The following is an 18717-nucleotide window of genomic DNA, read 5'->3' as shown; positions in this document are numbered from 1 at the left end:
AAAAGTGCCTCCATCGCAGCAGAAGATGGAGGACAAGAAGAAGAAGGAGAGCAACTGGACATGCCCAGATTTCTCCATCTTGCCTCCTGAACCGCCATTCTAAATCCCAAAAATTCTACTTTTTCGTCCTGGGATAAATTCACTGTCATTCTACTCAAGCCCTTGTGGCTTGTAACCCTTCACACAAAGGTGGGAATTGTTTCCATGGGCTGAAATCAAAGGCATGGGTGGCTGTGACTCTGTGCCAAGGTCTCTGAGCCCCTGCCAGGGTCTGGAGCCCTCCAGGGCAGCCAGAGCAATGTCTTGGGTTCTGGTGATGAAAATGGCGAGTTCGCCCTCAATTCAAGCCCGTAAAATGGCATCATAAAGGTTTTCCCCTTCCCTTTAAACTAGAAAATAACAATCCCCCATCAGCTGATACCCCTAAATCAGGAAAAAGATTTTCCTTCCCCTGACCCTCTTAATCCTCACTGACCACACCTGGGGCTGCCCTGGACCCTGATTTTTGCAGGAATTTCACTCAATCCCACTCTACTTCTTAATAAACTGAGCACACCTTGCTGCCGTTTATATTACGTGTGAAGCTGGCTGATATGGAAAAATGTTGGGATGAGAAAAAGTGGAATTGATAGGGATTGATATGGAATTGATATAGAGATTTATGTGGAATTGATACGGGTTTACATGGAATTTGTAGGGGTTGCTGGTACAGAGTGCTGGGATCGGACCTGGGGTATGGTGTGAGGGAAAACTCGGACTGGATTACCTGGAGTAGGGAATGGGGAAAAACCTGGACTGGATTTCGCCAGAATATGGAACGGGGGGAAAACCCGGACCGGACTTCACCGGAACACGGAATGGGTGGTGGGGGGAAACCTGGAATGGATTACGGTTCGATCCCGGCATGGGTGCCCAAGACGGGATCTGATCCCCGTACACAGACAGCACCCACACGGTACAGAGATACCGAACGGGCGGGGAAAAGCCGCTGCGGGGCGGCTGCACACGGGACCGCCCGTGCCCGCGGAGCAGAGGAAGGTGTGGCGCTCCCGCGCTCCGTAGGCCGGGGGCGGTGCAGCAGGGCCGGGCCATGCCGGGCGGGGCGATGGCGGGGCCGGGCGGCGCGGTGCGGGGCCGCTTCGCCGTGGTGGGCGGCGGCATCGCGGGGGTCACCTGCGCCGAGAAGGTAACGGGGCCGGGCTCTCCCTCCCCTTCCCGCTCCCCGCCAGCCGAGAATTGTCCGCAGGGGTGCGGGGAGCTGCCTCAGCCCGGGGAGCCCCGGTGTGCCCGGCCCGCGGCGGCCCGGAGCTGCCGCCTGCCCGGTGAGAGCGGCTGGCGCTGACTTAGAGAGATAAACCCCGCGGGCCACGGCCACCGAAACATCTGCGCTGTAACTGCACAAGTTCTCATGTGTTTCAGTAGTTCCGTACTCTGTCCTGCACACCCCTAATCCTCGTATCTAAAAATAATTTGAATAATTTTTTGTGTGTCCCTGCAGAAAACACCAGCCAAGCGCAGCCCCAGAGCATCAGCCCTGTAATACAAGGATGTTTATCTGTGTACAGATACCTCTCCAGAGGTTCAGAGCTGATAAGGTTATTTTGAAGCAGTTTATGAAACGCTTTGTAAAGAGAGTGAGTTATTATCGCTGCAGAGAGCTGGCTCTCTGTGCCCTGGCCCAGAGCTCAGGGATTCGGGATCCCTGCAGGAATTACTCTAAGGGACTGTGCTGCAGCCCAGCTGGAGGCTGCTGGGATGTGCTGCTTTTAATTAACACTGCTCAGTTTTTATAGGCTCCATGTTTTAGGGCTGTCTACCTCATCCAGCTCTCTGTGAGCCCGAGCTCTAAAAATAAATTAATCTGTCACTTGGTCTCAAGGGTTTTGATGGTTTTAAAGTAATAGTAACTGGAGGTAATTTTGCACCTGTAGAAGGAAATTATGTGGGTATTAGATGGATGAGGAATATTTTATCTCTTAGGGCTGCAGAGCAGCATACAGACTGTGTTTTGGAGGCAGTGTTCTTAGGGTCCCTCTGCTTGGCATCTTTCCCCCAACAGCACCACTTGTCTTGGTCTGTGTCACCTTGCTGAGCAAGGCACATTTAAAATGGGAGTTCTTCCCTTTGGCTTGGGGCTTTATAAGTCTTGCATTACTTAGTGGCACCCTGAAAATGATCAGTTTATAAATAGGGTACAAAATATGCAGGAGAAATCAGCATTTCCTCTGTGCAAATGAAACCTGTAAGCAATTAGTCACTGCTGAGCAGTAAAAAATGTGTATCCACCAAGTGGGTGTGTCCAGAGATCCCATGATCACAGTGTGAGCCATCAGATGGCCTTTGGAATATTGTGACAGTAGTCCCTTACACTGTGGCTGCAGTTCTTGAAGATATATTTTTGTGTGATTGAAACAAATGTTGTCTCCAAATCCTCTTCAGCCCTTTTCCTTCTGTTATCCTCAAGTAGTGTTTTTTCAATGATTCTACAAAACCAAAGTAATGTATTAACATATGATTTTTTCACCATTAGTTTTATTGTGTTTAAGTCTGATGATGACTCTTATTGTGGTTTCTGTTTCTTTACAAGCTGGCTGCAGAATTCCCATCAGAAGACATTTTTTTAGTGACAGCTTCCCCAGTTATCAAAGCTGTAACTAATTTCAAGCAGGTAAGAGAGACTTCATTTTTCTTATAGTGAGACATGTTCCAAGTTTTTTTGATAATTTAGAACCCAGTGGTAAAGATGCTCATGACTTACAGCCTGTTTTCATATTTGTGTGATTGCAGTGGTGTCAGCAAGACTGACAGGCTATTTTACAATGATCAGTAATTGTGAATATATTCACACCATTCAGGCAAAGGTTAAACCAGGTACTTACAGGACTGAAGTGTGTTCAGAGTTACTGAAACTTTATTTATTTATTTTTTTAGTGAGTGACCTCTTAGAAGCACTAGAATGGTATCATAGTCTTGCTCATGTTTGAATTTGGGGCAGAAACAGCGAAAAAAGGGATAACCTTCTGGGGAATTGATTTGGGCTTTGTCTATTTCAGCAGCTGCTTATTCAGTGACATCTTTCCTGCTGGTTTGAAGAAGAAAATCAAATGCATGCATGAATTCAGATTTATGGCTAGTAGGGCATGAAGCTGAGTCTGAGAGCTCTCTCTGAAACTAACACCCAAGTACAGAATGCTTTCTGAAAGTGCTGAGTGTCCGGCAAAGACATCTGCACAGTGCAGAGATGTAAAGTCTGTAATTCACATCACTGGAAATTTACATAGCTGAAGAATAAGGGAATAGCTAAGCACTATTAGACGGCAGCAGAATCTGGGATTTGGACATGAGCATCTTAATTTCTCTCTGAATTGCAAGCATGGTGTGGCTTCTGGTTCCTAGCTGTGTTCCAAACTTGAATACTCAATAAAGTAGCAGGCCTGGAGGTTTCCATGCAGCTATTCTCTTTTGGAAAAAGCCACAAAATTGTCATCACTTATTTGAATGATTTTCAAGTTTTGGCTTGCCTCTTTGGGGTTTTTATTTTCTTTGTATTTGTTTTGTATTTGATGTTGTCCATTTCCCCCGAGGTCTCTAAAATATCAGGTAGTGGCTCTGGATGAGTTATTTTAGCAAAGTTACAAAAAGAAAAACCAGGATTTTTACACTACATCACATAAATGAAAAAGCAGTGTTAACAACTTCTTTATGGAATAAAACATTGTAGCAGAGCAACTGCCAGGGTTTCTTTTCCATTTTTGCTTAATCTCTGTCTTTAGGATTAACATGTAGTACTTGGACTCTTCAACCAGGAGCAGGCATGAAAAGATTCTGTATGGAAAAAGAAACTTTTAGCAGTTACATGGTAACTCATTTTCAGACAATATGGGCTTTATGTTGACACTTTTTTACCATAAATGGACACAGCACCTTCTGTCAAAAGCTTTAGAAGAAGAGATGGGTAAATGATCCATATTTTTAAATACTTCTCTTTCTCCTACAGGTCTCCAAAACACTTGAGGAATTTGATGTTGAAGAGCAGCCAAGTTCCCTATTAGAAAAACGATATCCCAATATTAGAGTTATACAGTCTGGAGTGAAACAGTTGAAAAGTGATGAACATGTAAGCTAAGGTTTTCTTTTTTATTTGTTTTTTATTTTTTTCAAATTTTGTATATTAAGTATAATTTAAGAAGTAGCTGAATGTTTTGGGTGAGAAATTTTGTTCAAGAACATTTTGGTTACTGAATTGATAAGTTACCAAAATTACAAGAAAATGTTTCCTAATTCTAATTTCACTTACTGCTTAAACTGTTTTTCAAGTAGAAGTAGATACAGAGGACAAAATACATCTTGAAAGAGCCAACATTTCCACCTTTTCTTCCTTCTATTTAGCAGGAAATACATTGCAAATATGAACAATGTGCAGCATGTTCACAGCCTTGTTAGCTCTGTGCCAACATGTTATTTTCACTCCAGCATGTATGAGAAACTCACATTCACATCCTAAACTCATTTTGCTCTCTTCTAAAGTTTGGAGATGTAATTCCAGGTGGATTTTGTTAACATTCTGAATATAGTGGTTTTCTTATATCATTGCTAGGATAGTGTTTTAATATTGGTCTTGGTGGACATAAATAATTAATCTATGTGGATTTGGAGGCTCTTTTGCCCAAAATCACTTTAAGCTGTGCAGCTTCTAGTTTGTAGAACAACAAATCATGTCATAAAATGTTAAAATTTAAGGTCTTCTTTCTCAGAATGACATAGCTTGTTGAGTGCCTCCACTTTTTCTCCAGCAAAGAACAGATTTGCAGTATTTCTGAACTGTGTCCTATCCTGTGCCTGGTTAACTCAGAGCTACTGCTGTTGAAATGTTTGAATGAGATTCTCGATTGCTGATGTCCAGCAGTGCATGGTTCTGTTCCTGGGGCCTGAGGGACATTTGTCACATAGAAAACACAGAACTCTTTTGGCACAGCCAGTGAGTACCAAGTGCCACCAAGTGGTTGATCTTGCTTCGAGTGCACTGTGTGCACTTCCCACTTTATTGGTCACTTATTTGTGGTGAGTGTGATGGCAGTAAATGACGCACAGTGAGGAAGAGTATGAAGCCTAGTTCCTTCAGAAGCCCCTTACAGCTTTTCATATCTGCAAATTACTGTGACATTAAGGAAAGATGTCTCTTAGATGTCTTCATTTTTGATTTTTCTATTCTCTTCATTGTTAACAGAAAATTTACACTGAAGATGGGAAAGAATACATATATGAAAAGCTTTGTCTGTGTGCTGGAGCCAAACCAAAATTGATTGTTGAAGGGAACCCGTATGTGTTAGGAATCCGGGACACTGACAGTGCACAGGTAAATGTGTTTGGGACTTCAAAATGTGCAATGTATTCCTGCATCTGGTGCAAAGTACCAGAATTCTTGTGGAGTGAAATGGAGAAACACAAAATAATGTTTGCTATTAGATATTCTTAATTAGGAGTATTTTCACTAGCAGCAAAACAGCCTTATAATGCCACTGAATTAATTAGCCTCCGATTTGTTAAGTTAATAGATAGCTCATACACATTATTTCTAACATGATAAAACGGAATAAACAATATTTTTTTTCACCCTCCAGGAAGAATCCAATTGGAAAATATAAAGAAATTTCCTTGGGAAGAGGTGTGTGGTTCCTGGTACAAAGGGCTGCTTCATGCAGTGGGAAGCTACTGAAGGAATGACTTTTTATTCTCTTGCAGTTCTACTGTAGCTTCTCCTCTTTGTACAGAAAAGAGTTAGAAATAGTCAAAGATGTGGAAAAGTTTTCACCTGAGAAATGACTTAATAGACTAAAAATTAAGCTTGGAAGGCAAAGTTGAAGTCTCCCTGCTACAGGTCTTCAGAAACAGAGGAGCATTGCTGCTCCATAAAATGGAACTGCCATTCATCAAATGAAGCTGGACCTTGAGGATAAAAAAAGGAGTTACATTTTCAAAGAATCTGAAGTGAAACTGGAATTGCTGATTGCTACAACAGCAGCTTCTGTTGCAGGTCTCAGCCTAGCTGGATGTGTATCAATAATCTGAGAAAATCAAGACTAAGAGCAAGAAAATACTGAGAAGGATATAATTGATCAGTGTGAGGGAACATGCTCTAATTGACATTTTTCCTTTCTTAATGCAGGCTTTTCAGAAGAATTTGGCTCAAGCTGAGAGAATAGTGGTGGTAGGAAATGGTGGGATTGCCCTTGAATTAGTGTAAGTGAACGAAAAATACATAATCAAATAAAATCTTTAACAATGCAATGCTAAATCTAGTGTAAATGAGTTTGGGAGAAGGTTGACTTTTAAAATTTTATCTCTTAGAGCATTGAGTAGCAAAACTGATCACAGAGGGTTTTTTTTCAACTTAGTGGTTTTTACTGATACATAAAATCAGAAAAGCTCCAGAAGAAGCTTTGACACAGATGTCAAGAATATTCAGTTCATGTTCCACATACTGCAAGCAATATCCAAATGCTTGTTTTTAACAGTGGCAGTCTGGCAGAAATGCACTTGTTTTTCATTATGGGGAGCAGGAAATACTAATTATTAGTATTATAAATTGGATCTGCCCCCTACCCCAGTTCAGTCAGGGTTGTGTTGGTGAGGAAGTATGACTTGTCAGCTTGAAGAGATATTTTTAATGGGTTCCTTATGTAAATGTTTAGAAGTGGATTTGATAGGTTGGAAAATCTTGGATCCCCTGGTTCTGGCTTCTGGAAGGAAACTTGACACACTTCTGCTTGTGTTGCTAAAAGATCCTTTTCAGGCAGTCTGTCACTTTATCCCTTGTTGAAATGCTCACAGGTATGAAATTCAAGGCTGTGAAGTAATCTGGGCTATCAAAGACAAAGCCATTGGGAACACTTTCTTTGATGCAGGAGCAGCTGAATTCCTCCTTCCCAAGCTCACTGCTGAAAGCCAAGAGAATCCCATCGAGTGTAAAAGAACCAAGTACACAGTGGAAGGTATGGGGTTCAGCTTCCTGACACTGCAGCAGCAGCATTTCATATTAAAGATAGTCTTAAAATCAGTCAGTTTAGCACCTTAGAGTAAGCCTTACTGTTATCATTCATGACATTTCCTTCTTCAAAAACTGAGAGTGAAAATGCAACATAGAAACCCATCTCGCATTTATGTAGACAGAATGTAATACAGCTTCTTGTGAGCTGTAAAAAAGGGCTTACCTTTGTGCCAAATTTACATTAATTCCCTGTATTCCTTCTGCTGAAGAACTTGTTTTATTTTCTGTAATGTTTTGATGTGAACTCACCATTCTATAGGGAGGAGCTGTCACATAATGAGATATTGGAGGCGCAGGTGAAACTACACAGAACATTATTACAGGTGGAGGGAAAGTGCAGTCTCAGAAACAATAATTAGCACTGCATGAAGAAACATCACACAAACATAGGTAGGGCCAAAGTCAGGACAAAAAGAAGAGCATGGTTCTAGACATCAGGCAGGAAGAATAAGGATATTACCCCAGATGGTATTTTTCTGTTAATTGAGAATCCTTGTTCTGAATTCTGAGGACAAGGAAAGTTGCACACTAAATCTGATATACTCCATGTCTTTGCTTCAGGAAGTGAGGAGAAAGGAAGGCCTCCAGGAGCATCTGACAAGCTGGGCAGTGCCTTGGGCCCTGACTGGCATGAGGGTTTACACCTTAAAGGCACTAAGGAGGTAGGGGCATAACCTTGCTGCCAGATTTATTTGGGTGTTGTGGGCATGAGCACAGGGAAGAGTTCCATGTTTGCAATAAAGCAAAATCCTCACATTTAATTTTTTTTTCATTTATGAATTCCTGAGCTGTTAGGTGTTTGCATCTTTTCTGCATTTGTAAAATGACCTCTTGATTTATAAAATCGAGAGTGATCAGTCAAAGACCAGCTAAAGGATGTTGAGGATATTTAGCAGCTTAATCAGTGGTGGTTTGGCTGTTGAAGGCTGTGGAACTGTATTTGTGTAGTGGAGAATAAAAAAAGGCCCAAATCACCAAACAATTTAGAGAAACAGGTAACTTCCCAACTTCTGGCTTGAGCTCAGAATATGGTTGAAATGTGGGTTGATGGTACAGAGTATTTTTTCTTTTTACTGTGTTTAGAACATAAACTTATTATTGTTACCAAAATTTAATGAATTATAGAAAAATAAAGGATTTGCAATCCTGAAAGACAGAAAAATGAGTTTACTTTATTCTGTTCTGATAAGGTTTGAACTCTCTTCCTGCAAGCTTAGGGGAACCTGAATATGTTTTCTGGCATGTCAGAAAAATCTAATTGTTGTGAACTTTAAAGAAACATGAGCTACCTGCTGAAAAAGCAGCTAAATTGCCACTGGCTATGGTTAGAGCTGTGCCAAAAGGAGGAAAGTGTGGGAATCCAGGTAGTGGGCTGGGATATATGGTGGGTGGCTTTCCACTTCAGTAATATCAATTTAGGTGAAGATGTCCTTGCTATTATCAATCTTGTGATCACTAATCATTATGTTTATAATTCTGTTTTTTTTTTTTTTTTTTTTTTTAAGTTTTCTCACAAAGTACATATTGAAATACTGTGTGAAGTAAAGAAAATTCTCTTACAGCAAGAATTTATCCAACTGCAGCAGACTTCCCTGACTTTTCCTAAAGGAGAGAAAAATGTAGAGCCAGATGAGGGTGAGTGCCAGTGCTGGTAAGACCTTGAAGGTAAATCTGTGCTGGAGCATGTTTGCTGTTTGAAAAATAAATCTTTTTTTCTCTATAATTTGAGGTCTAGCAGTTGACAGTAATCAAATTTATGTGCTGCAATTAAACTATAAAATCTTGCGGGTCAGACGCTTTTTTCCACAAAGTAACCAAAATCATGTGTGCAGAATATTCCATCCTAACACAATCCATTAAATATTTTAATAGTTAAGTTAAAACATGAGGCAAAAAACCACGAACATTTTGTATCAAACTGAAGTAAACCTTCCAAGTAGAGGAAAATATGCCTTTTTAAAAAATGAATAATTATACCTATAATTTCAACCTAATTAAAATGAATATTTTTAATACTATTTTAGTAATCAGTTACTTTCAGCACAAGTCAAGTCTGTGCTGTTCTTTTTGCTTTTGAGGCGCTTCTGTGCATCTGTAAATTTCTACATAAAAGAGTATTTGGCAATTGCATACTTGAGAGAATATCTCACAGGCCACAGAGGGTTTTAATTTAGGAAAATTCTGAAGGAAGTTATTGGTGGGAGTTGGAGCTGAGATCCAAAATAGTTTTTTTCTCTAGTTCTGAGCAATGGTAAGAAAAGTTACAGGTAATGTCTGATAGTGTTCTCCTTTTTATTTTCAATTTTAACCTTTCTTTACCTATTCAGTTACCTCAAAGGTTTTATGGTTTTATTTTCATTCATATCTTATCATAAGACATAATAAAGTAACTTCTGTTGGTTACATTCTCAGGGCAAAATTTTCTCGTTTTTCAGTGCTGTGGCCTGTATATGTGGAATTAACTAATGGAAAAATTTATGGATGCAATTTCATTGTCAGTGCAACTGGAGTTGTGCCAAATGTTGAACCATTTCTTGATGGCAATAATGTAAGTACACTGATTTCAAGTAAGGTTAAAGAAACCTTTTCAGCTGGTTTATGCTTCTGTTCTGACATGGATTGCTAAAGATTTAAATACTGTGTACCATCTCAAAATAAGGCAGGGTATGTTGATACTGAGATATCCAACATGATACAAGTGTATTTGATTTGTGGACTTGGTTTATTATGTTGCTCCTCAGGTGTTTATATATAGTACATATGCAGTGTTAAGCCCAACCAAAGAGAGAAAATCATCTGTATAATTGACTAATGTGGCAAAAATTTAGAATAATTTCCATGTTAGTTCTGTACCATAGTCTTACCTTATTAATCTTGACATTTGCTCCTGGAAAGGAAGCAACTACTTCCAGTACTTTCCATCTGGGACACTGAGCTGTCACAGTGCTCATGTTCATTGATGGAAGTCAGCACCCAAATGTGGCTGGTGATTCTGGAGTTCATAACTGCCCATGTGCATTTCCACACCTCAGGATCATTTTGCTTCTGTGTTCACTGCCTGCTCAGCAACAACTAAAACATCCCTGGGTTATTACCACTGATCACAAATCCAACAAATAGCCCCATACAAGCTACTACTAAAAATGATCCCAAACAAAAGCAGGATGTTGTGGTATTTGGGTTAAGTGGTGCCATCTGATAATGAGGTAAAAGGCTGTGCTCTGGTTAAAGAAGGAAATGCTGAAAACATAGATCTGATGTTGAGCCATGATGTATTTCCATGCCTATGCTATAAGCTTAGATCAGGAATTAAGTTTTTGCAATGATATTTTCTTGCCTTGGCAAAAATACAAAGTGATCTCTTAAGACTGGGTATCCCTGTAACAAACACACAGTGTGATTTGGAATTTGGCAAGCTCTGTGACTTCCCTGCCTAAGTATCAGTAATAGTCCTTTAGAAACCTTTGCTGTGCTCTAGAAATAATAACAGTAATGCTTTGTACTTTCCATGGAGCTCTTGCCACTCAGCACAGTCTCATGGTAAATAATAAAGGAACAGCTGATTGTTAAGGGGGAGGGAGTTGGGTGCCTGGTTCCATTGCTGATGTGTGAACCCCTTCAGTTTGCTGTGGGAGAGGATGGAGGACTGAAGGTGGACAAGCACATGCACACGTCACTGCCAGATGTGTTTGCAGCTGGAGATATCTGCACAGCAGCCTGGGAGCCCAGCCCTGTGTGGCACCAGGTACGTCCTGGCACAGGAGTTACACGCCAGTGCTCACACCAAGGAGGGACAGGTTAACAGTGGATTGTCACTGACCGATTTTCTGAAAAACTCCTTCGCTAGGATTTTTCTCCTGAGAAGCCTCAGAAAAAAAATATAAACAATAACTATCTGAGGGCTGTGGAATGTGGTCTGGAGATGCTTTACCAACAGGTGCATCTTTGATTGTTTGCGTGTTAATTGTTTTTAATTAATGGCCAATGGCAGCCATCTGTGTCAGACACCAAGTCTGTCACGAGATTTTATTATTCATTCCTTTCTAGCTTTCTGATGTCTCCTTTCTTCTATTCTGTAGTATAGTTTTAGTATATAATTTTCTTTTAATACAATATATATCATAAAATAGTAAATCAGCCTTCTGAAACATGGAGTCAAGATTCTCATGTCTTCCTTCATTCTGGGGACCCTCAAACACTGCCACATTTGCTGACCCTGAGTGAGTGACACCCCACAGTGGATAATCCTGGGGGTTTGGTGGCTGAGTTCTGTGGAGGTGGCTGGAAATGAGCTGGCCAGCCCCTCTGAGTATGAACAGCAGTGAGTGTGCTCTGAGTACTCACTGCAGTGAGTGTGCTCATGGCACAGGGATGGCCTCATGACTTCAATCTTCCCAATTGTCTCTTGCAGATGAGGCTGTGGACCCAGGCTCGGCAGATGGGATGGTATGCAGCAAAGTGCATGGCAGCAGAAGCTTTAGGGGAGTCTATTGATATGGATTTCAGCTTTGAACTATTTGCTCACATTACAAAATTTTTCAATTACAAGGTCAGTACAGTCTGATAGTTGTAAACCACCAAGTAACACATACTGCTTGCTTATATTCACTTGCTGACAGTGAGCAGGTGCATTAATATTGAGGAAGCAGGTTTCTTTCTATAGTAATTAATCCTAGCTTAGATTTTCTCATTTTGTGCTAATGTATATGGTATTTCATGGGGAAGATTTTTCAGTCCATTGTGTGTATTTGTGCTAATGTGTGTGATATTTCAAGGGGAAGATTTTTGAGTCCATTGTGTATTGGCAAGCCAGTGATGGGGGAGGGACCCTAGGGATGCGTATTTCCCTGTTTGCATCCCTTTTGAGGCCGAGAACTGTTAGCAGCAGAAATGCTAAAAGCCACTGCAGTGTTGTTTTTCCCTTCTCCTTCTGCTAGGTGGTGGTTTTGGGGAAGTACAACGCTCAGGGCCTGGGCTCAGAGCACGAGCTGATGCTGAGGTGTACCAAGGGCCACGAGTACATCAAAGTGGTGATGCAGAACGGCCGAATGATGGGAGCTGTGCTCATCGGTGAAACGGACTTGGAAGAAACCTTTGAAAACTTAATTTTAAATCAAATGGATCTTTCAGCCTATGGTGAAGATCTCCTAAATCCAGATATTGACATAGAAGATTATTTTGATTGAACAATACCCCATTCCCATTTTGTATGAAGCTTTGAGAGCAAGTCATAGATCTTAGAAAACCGTTTTCTCAGGACTGGAGATAAATGCAATCCTCAATTAAGATTTTGGGTTGATCTTGCTAAAATACTGACTGGTTACTGCCACAGGTACCAGCTAATGGTGCAATCTCTGTCGTGCTGGCTCATGAACAGAGAACAGTTTCAGGGCACAGGGTGCTCAGAGCTCTTGCTACCTGGAATGCAGGTTGCAAATACATGGCCTTACTCCATTTTTTTTTTCCTTTTTCTTTTCCCCTATAAGTTTAATTCTGAAATAAATGTATTTTCTACTCAGTTAAGTACAGAACACAGGCTTTGCACAATGAAAGCCAGGATGAGATGTCAGTTGAGAGCAGCCTTTGAACTGGTTGTCCCTTCAGCTGTCCAGGTGTTGGGGTGGAGCTGCACTGTACTGGATAGTGCCAGCCCTGGATAGCAGTTGTTTCATCCTGGCTTTTGATTTTGTTCTACAGTTGCTGCCTGAGAGTTCCTATTTATTTTGGATCAAATTTGGGACAATTTATTGTACTCTATACAAAGCTGGCAGTACATATTGAGACTTGTCCCAGACAAATAATTTAATTTTTTTTAGAAGAATGACTGTTTTTAACTAAATTTTCAGGTTTTGGTGAAGGTCTCAGCTAAAGGATGGGTGAAGGAGTATAGGCTTTATTCAGTGTCACAATTTTACCAGAAAAATAAAGATGAAGAGCATGTTCTTAATGATATTATTTTTATATTTGTTATAAGTGTAAGGGAGAAGAACTAAAATTCAACCACCCAGAACTTGCACTTATTAATGAAACTGAACATGCCTTTCTGATCTTTTAACATCTTAGCAGTCAAAGTAAGAAAACAAAATTGAATCTAGCAGTCAGCATATGTGCCTGTGAATGCTTGCAGTAGCTGTTGAGTGTTTCCTAGGCTGGCAGGTTGTCTTGTTTGTAAACTTCAATTGAGGTACCTTCTGCCAAGCACAGAAGTCATGAATTTCTATTTGAATAACAACCTAGAGAGGTCCAATTTGAAGAGCAACAGACATATTTCAAAGGGATAAATACACATAAATACAAACAGTATGTCACTCCCACGTGCCACAGTGGGTGTAGGGACACATGTCCCTACTCAGAACTGCAGAGGTGGCAGTGCCCATGTGGGCTGGAACAGCCAGCCCTGGCACAGCAGCAGCTCTGAGCCAGCCAGGGCTCCAGAGGAAGGATGCTGGAGCATCCCTGTCTCCAGCTGTCTGGTGTCACTCCCGGGGGCTGGTGACAGCGGTGCCCTGGCTGCAGTGGGGTCACTGGTGAGGAGGAGAGTCACTTGCACAGCAGGCAGAAGAACAGGAGGTGACAGGGTCTTCATGCTGAGCTCAGACCACCAAGTCCTGTGCTGCAAAGGAGAGAAACCTGAAGAGGACTCTCAGGGGAGCAGTGCGTGGAGACTCCCACAGGAAGGAAGCCTGGAAATCTCTGCGCCTCTATCAGTCCTTTCCAGACTGCATGAACCTGCCACAGTGTTACTATGTACTACACTTGCAAAAGAGTTAAAAAGGCAACATGGTCATTATAGAGATTTTGTAATCGTTGCTGTATCCTAAGATATGTGCCAATTATTTTGATAAGAAACATGCTTTCCTCTTCTATTAGCCTTCTAGATTTGACACTTTTTAAAGATATTTGTTCCCTGTTCAGCATTTATTAAATAAAAATAAAAATACCAATACTAAAGCACAAACTGAACTTAGACACTGCGCTGTCCATGGAGCAGCAACCATGATTAGATCCTAAATGTAGTCTGTGACACTCAGTCAATAACTACTGGTTGGTCATGTGCACCTGCCTGAAGCTGAGGCTTCTTTGCTTTTAAGTTATGACCACAGCTGGGCCCTTTATGTTCCTGTGATTGATTCACCCCTGAATCTTGGACAGTCTTTGATCCAGCCTGGGCATTTTCTCTGCTTCCTTTTGAAGACTGAGATGGTTTGACCTGTAAGATTAAAGAGTTCAGTGAAAATTCTAACATTGCTTTTCTTTTCTTTTCCATGTTCCCACACAAGAGAGAAGATATTTATGAGGTTATGATATTTATGATGTACATGCATACACATATACACACATACACATATATATGCATATATACATGTGCTCCATCACATTCCAAACACTTCTGGATGTTGAATCTTGAAATTCTATGGTAGGAGACTGGCAAATGCCTACAATTAGAATATTATTGATACTCTCACATTTCACTGACCATAAAAGCTAATATCAATATTTTCAATGCCTTCAAAAATGAAATAATAATGTCAAAATATTGCCAGAAACTTATCAAAATGAAAAGGGTGTGTTAGGTTAAGCATAGAGACTAGACTGGGTTTTTTCTGCATTTTTGCTTCTGACATTGTTTGGAAAGTGTGTTGTTTGCACTAGTAACTGAAATGCAATTTGATGAGGATAGAATTACTACAAAACATGTTTTGAGCAGATACCAAATGATTAAATTAAGCTCTAATGGAGAAGATACCTATATGGCAAATCAGAACAGATGTAAATACCTTGGAAACACTTTTGCTGCTTGTTATCCCCTCTATGGTGATGACATGTCCCTCGTTTTTCAGCAGCCAGGCTTTGGGTCCCACCTTCAGGTAGGATATTGTAGCAACGGCTGTGAAGCTGAAATCCTCCCTGCATCAATGAAATCACTGTTACAGGGGAAGGTTGGAGATGGAGGCCGGAATATGCAGGGGAAAAAAATCATGGAATCATTAAGGTTAGAAAAGACCTCCAAGACATCAAGCCCAACCATCAACCCAGCACTGCCACTAAACTATGTCCTCAGGTGCCACATCTGCATGTTGTATGAACAGACCCTGGAATGGTGACTCCACCACTTTCCTTCTCAACAACTCTTTCCATAAGGACAGGGACGCATTAACCCTTCTGATAGGTGTTGCAGAGAGCAGCTTCATTCTGCTTCATTTTTCAAGTAGACAGGTGACTTAGAGCTGCTCTGATCAACACTTAACACAATTCAGTTCATGGACCTTGACACACACAAAAACAGATGCACACTTGTCACTTGAAACACATGGAGGAAATTGAGGAAAAAAAGATGTAATAAGTCATCTGCTAACCCTCTCAGTAATATTAAAAAAGCTGTATGGAGAGATACAAAGAAAAATGAAGTCAAAATAAAGGGACTGGATATTTGTAGGTACTCTTGAACTTAACAATTATATGAGAAGACAAAACACATAGCACATGGACAACTTACAGAGGCAGCACTGGTGTTAGTTCCACTATGATTTCTTAAAATTTCTGAGTCCCACCTTCCACATTAGCCAGTGTTTCCTGACTTAGACATCGTGTGCACAACCTCATTTGCTTTCCTTATCCATGGAATGTGAATGAGAGCTGTATGAACTTCAGACTTCTCCAAAATGAATCCTGCTGCAGATTTAAACATTCTACCTGAATACAGAAGACCCTACGTTTTTTTTAATTGCACGGGATGCAGCATTTCAACTATTCTTCCAACTTTTGAAAAGGAAATATAGCAATACTTGAAGGGTTTTTAGGAATCCAGTATATGTATCTGAAATGAAAAGAAGACTACAGAATGTAACCAATTAATTTTATACCAAAGTAACAAGAGAGCAAGGTAAAATGACTACTAAATATTAAAAAACCAAAGCAAAGAAAACCAAATAGTTATCTTACATACTTCAGATACTGCTGCAGCAGTAAATGAGATTAACAAGACCAAAAAAACCCAAAACACTGCAAAATGTTTTTGCGGGTGGAGTTTGGCCATAACAGGTATTTAATGCTGCTAAACATTGATCAATCCTTAAAATTCCCTGCTCCAGACTCCCCATCCTACTTGTATTTCTGAAATTCATACAGTGATTAAACATCATCTAGAGACAATCTGAGCAAATCACACATCCCAGGTGCTGTACAAAATAAAAAAAATAAAATTGTATATCAAATCTGTATCATGTTATTCTGATAAGCCACAGATTTGATAAAAAAATCAAGTATTTTAAAAAATGCACCAGTGGAGGTCTAGATAGGCAGTTATTCTTTGTTACATGCAGTAGAGGCTTGGTCATGAATGCCCAGGTGGCTACTAATCTGTTGCACTATCTTGGAGATGAAATGCGTTCCTCTCTCTGAGGATATTGTGGCTGAAACTCCGAATTGTGGCATTATTTCTTGTAATAATACTCTGGTCACTTCTCGAGCTTTGACAGTTCTGGTGGGGAATGCTTCTGGCCAGCTTGAAAATGTATTTGTCAATACCAATAAATACAGATACCCCCCCCTTTCCTTGGGAGCTCTGAAAAGTCAATTTGCCACTGCTGTCCAGGCCCATGGTCTCTCCCAGTCTGACTGAGTTTCAGCCTTGGGGGTGTTTTTGGTGTTAGTCTGGAGGCAAGGATCACACTGTTGGTTTACCTGAGTAATAGTGGCATATAAATTCCTAGCAACGATATTTTCAATTAGATATGTGTTCTAGAAAGCCTGTGGAAACTACTACTTAAAAGTCAACACTTCATTTGGATGCACTCTGTAACATTGGCAGCCTTGGTCATTCTGGCAAAGGAGCCACACTTTATAAAAGCTTTTAAGGAGTTAGACTCCAGTGTGTTTTCTAGTGCTGTTCCTTCACTAGTGACCAAAAATGGGAAGGGATTACCAACTCCCTCTCAATGGTAGCCCACCCCTTGTGGTTGCATGTCTCTTTTGATTAGTATTATTATATTCTGGCTCATTTTCGAGGGAAATCTGTCCATAATTACCTCACCTTTTGCTGCTTTCCTTGCCTCTCCATCCGTCAGCTCATTTAATGCAAACATTTTCTGGCTGGCTTGGTGGATAGAGAGGCAGAAGAAGGCATCTTTCAGGTTTAAAACAGTAAACTAGGTTAGCTCAGGTGTTAAACAAGTTAGTAAAGTATATGGATTTGCTGCCACAGGGTATAAATTCTTTGTTATCTTATTGACAGCCCTCAATCCAGTACTATCGATTATTGGGCTGATTTCTTTCCTATCTTCTTTTGAGGGGGTACTGCTTAATTCTCACTGGTTGTGTTGGTTCCTTAAGCTTGATTACCAAAGGGGGACATTTTTCACCCTCCCTTTTACAGCAGAGGCCCATACTCCCAAAAATACTTATTTACTTATTCTAACATCTCTTTACAAATGTCCTTCTTAATTTCAATGGCTGTTAATGTTAAGCCTGACATTTTTATATCATTTGCCTCCAGTAGTTTTGAAAAATGTTTAGCCTGGAAGATACAATAGACACATGATTTCCTATCTCAGGAAGTGTCACCCTTCAGGCTTACATATCCCAGGATCATAAACGTGTCAATGTATATAAGAATATTTCAGTTCAGACATCAAAACTGAGAAGATCAGCACCATGCCCATGTACTTGTAATTATCTCCCCTTTATCTAGAGCAAAGTCTTACATTTTTTTTTCATTTTCTCCTGAGCAAAGAAATCATATATTAGATTGATCTAAAGGAGTAATAGTGATGTTTTTATAGACAGGTTCCTACTGACTATTACTTGTTTCCTGAAACCACTGACCTGTGCAGGTGAAAATACAAAGTGTACAAATGATGAAAGTTGATGGGGGGATAGAGGCACTGACCATTGCCACCTGTGATTCCATAACTCTCAGAACCTCTGGAGAGCCTGAAGCAGTGCCTAAGTGACAGACCCAGATCCTCCTGGTAGAGAGGCCCAGAATTGCTCTGTTCTTCTTCCCCATATAATTCTCCTGTAATTCTTTATGGGAAATCTTCTCATAGAGTTCTGTGTTATATCCTTGAGCAAAGAATGCTGTGTAACTTCCTGCAGGGGGATACAGTGTGGGTAAATGAAGGTAGTATAGAATGTAATCTTATCCCCTAAAGAGTTGCAGCTGAACCAATTACTAAAGATTAGGAGCAGGCCTGATGTTAACAGGCCACACCTGTAGCCAATAACAAGAAGTGGTATAAAAGACTGGGTTGGTATCAGGAGTTAGATGGTTACTGCAAGGACCAAGAAGAGTCAGAGCTTAGAGGAGCTGCCTGTGGGAGACACTGAGGAGGTACAAGGCTCTGGCAATATGGAGTCCTTGCTCTATAATGATAAGAGAATCCTGGATGTATAAGACAACAACTTCCCTCTTTACAATTGGAGCACCTTCCATCCCTCTTGCTCTGAGTTGCAGCATTTGGCATTATCTAAAATGATACCAGTCTGTTTTTGTGGTCTTGGGCAGGGCCAGCTGTTCTTTATCACACAGAGAGGAGTAGCAGTTCAAATGGTTATTCTATCACTGATCCGTAGCTTAGTTTTAGAGGTGCCTCATTCGCCTCATCAGTTCACTTGCTCCTAATTAATTTGGTCAAGTCATCAACAAATTACATCCCTTATTAATAATC

The 18717-nt window shown here is 40.6% G+C and overlaps 1 protein-coding gene across 1 annotated transcript in view; it reads left to right on the top strand.

The window, feature by feature from the left end:
* PYROXD1 (pyridine nucleotide-disulphide oxidoreductase domain 1) overlaps positions 1-14252 on the top strand; it is a 43551-nt gene extending 29299 nt beyond the window's left edge. Inside the window, exons 2-12 of the mRNA XM_058805165.1 lie at positions 2588-2668; positions 3998-4117; positions 5228-5356; positions 6167-6240; positions 6832-6992; positions 7610-7710; positions 8554-8683; positions 9484-9596; positions 10671-10793; positions 11460-11597; positions 11986-14252. Of these exons, the coding sequence (XP_058661148.1) occupies positions 2588-2668; positions 3998-4117; positions 5228-5356; positions 6167-6240; positions 6832-6992; positions 7610-7710; positions 8554-8683; positions 9484-9596; positions 10671-10793; positions 11460-11597; positions 11986-12234 (1419 nt within the window). The 3' untranslated portion in view covers positions 12235-14252. The remainder of the gene's footprint in view (positions 1-2587; positions 2669-3997; positions 4118-5227; positions 5357-6166; positions 6241-6831; positions 6993-7609; positions 7711-8553; positions 8684-9483; positions 9597-10670; positions 10794-11459; positions 11598-11985) is intronic.
* Positions 14253-18717: the final 4465 nt, after the last annotated feature.

This window comes from Ammospiza caudacuta, chromosome 5 (assembly GCF_027887145.1).
Source record: "Ammospiza caudacuta isolate bAmmCau1 chromosome 5, bAmmCau1.pri, whole genome shotgun sequence".
Lineage (NCBI taxonomy): Eukaryota > Metazoa > Chordata > Aves > Passeriformes > Passerellidae > Ammospiza > Ammospiza caudacuta.
The sequence above is the reverse complement of the archived record's forward strand: the minus strand, read 5'-3'. Positions and strand labels throughout refer to the sequence as shown.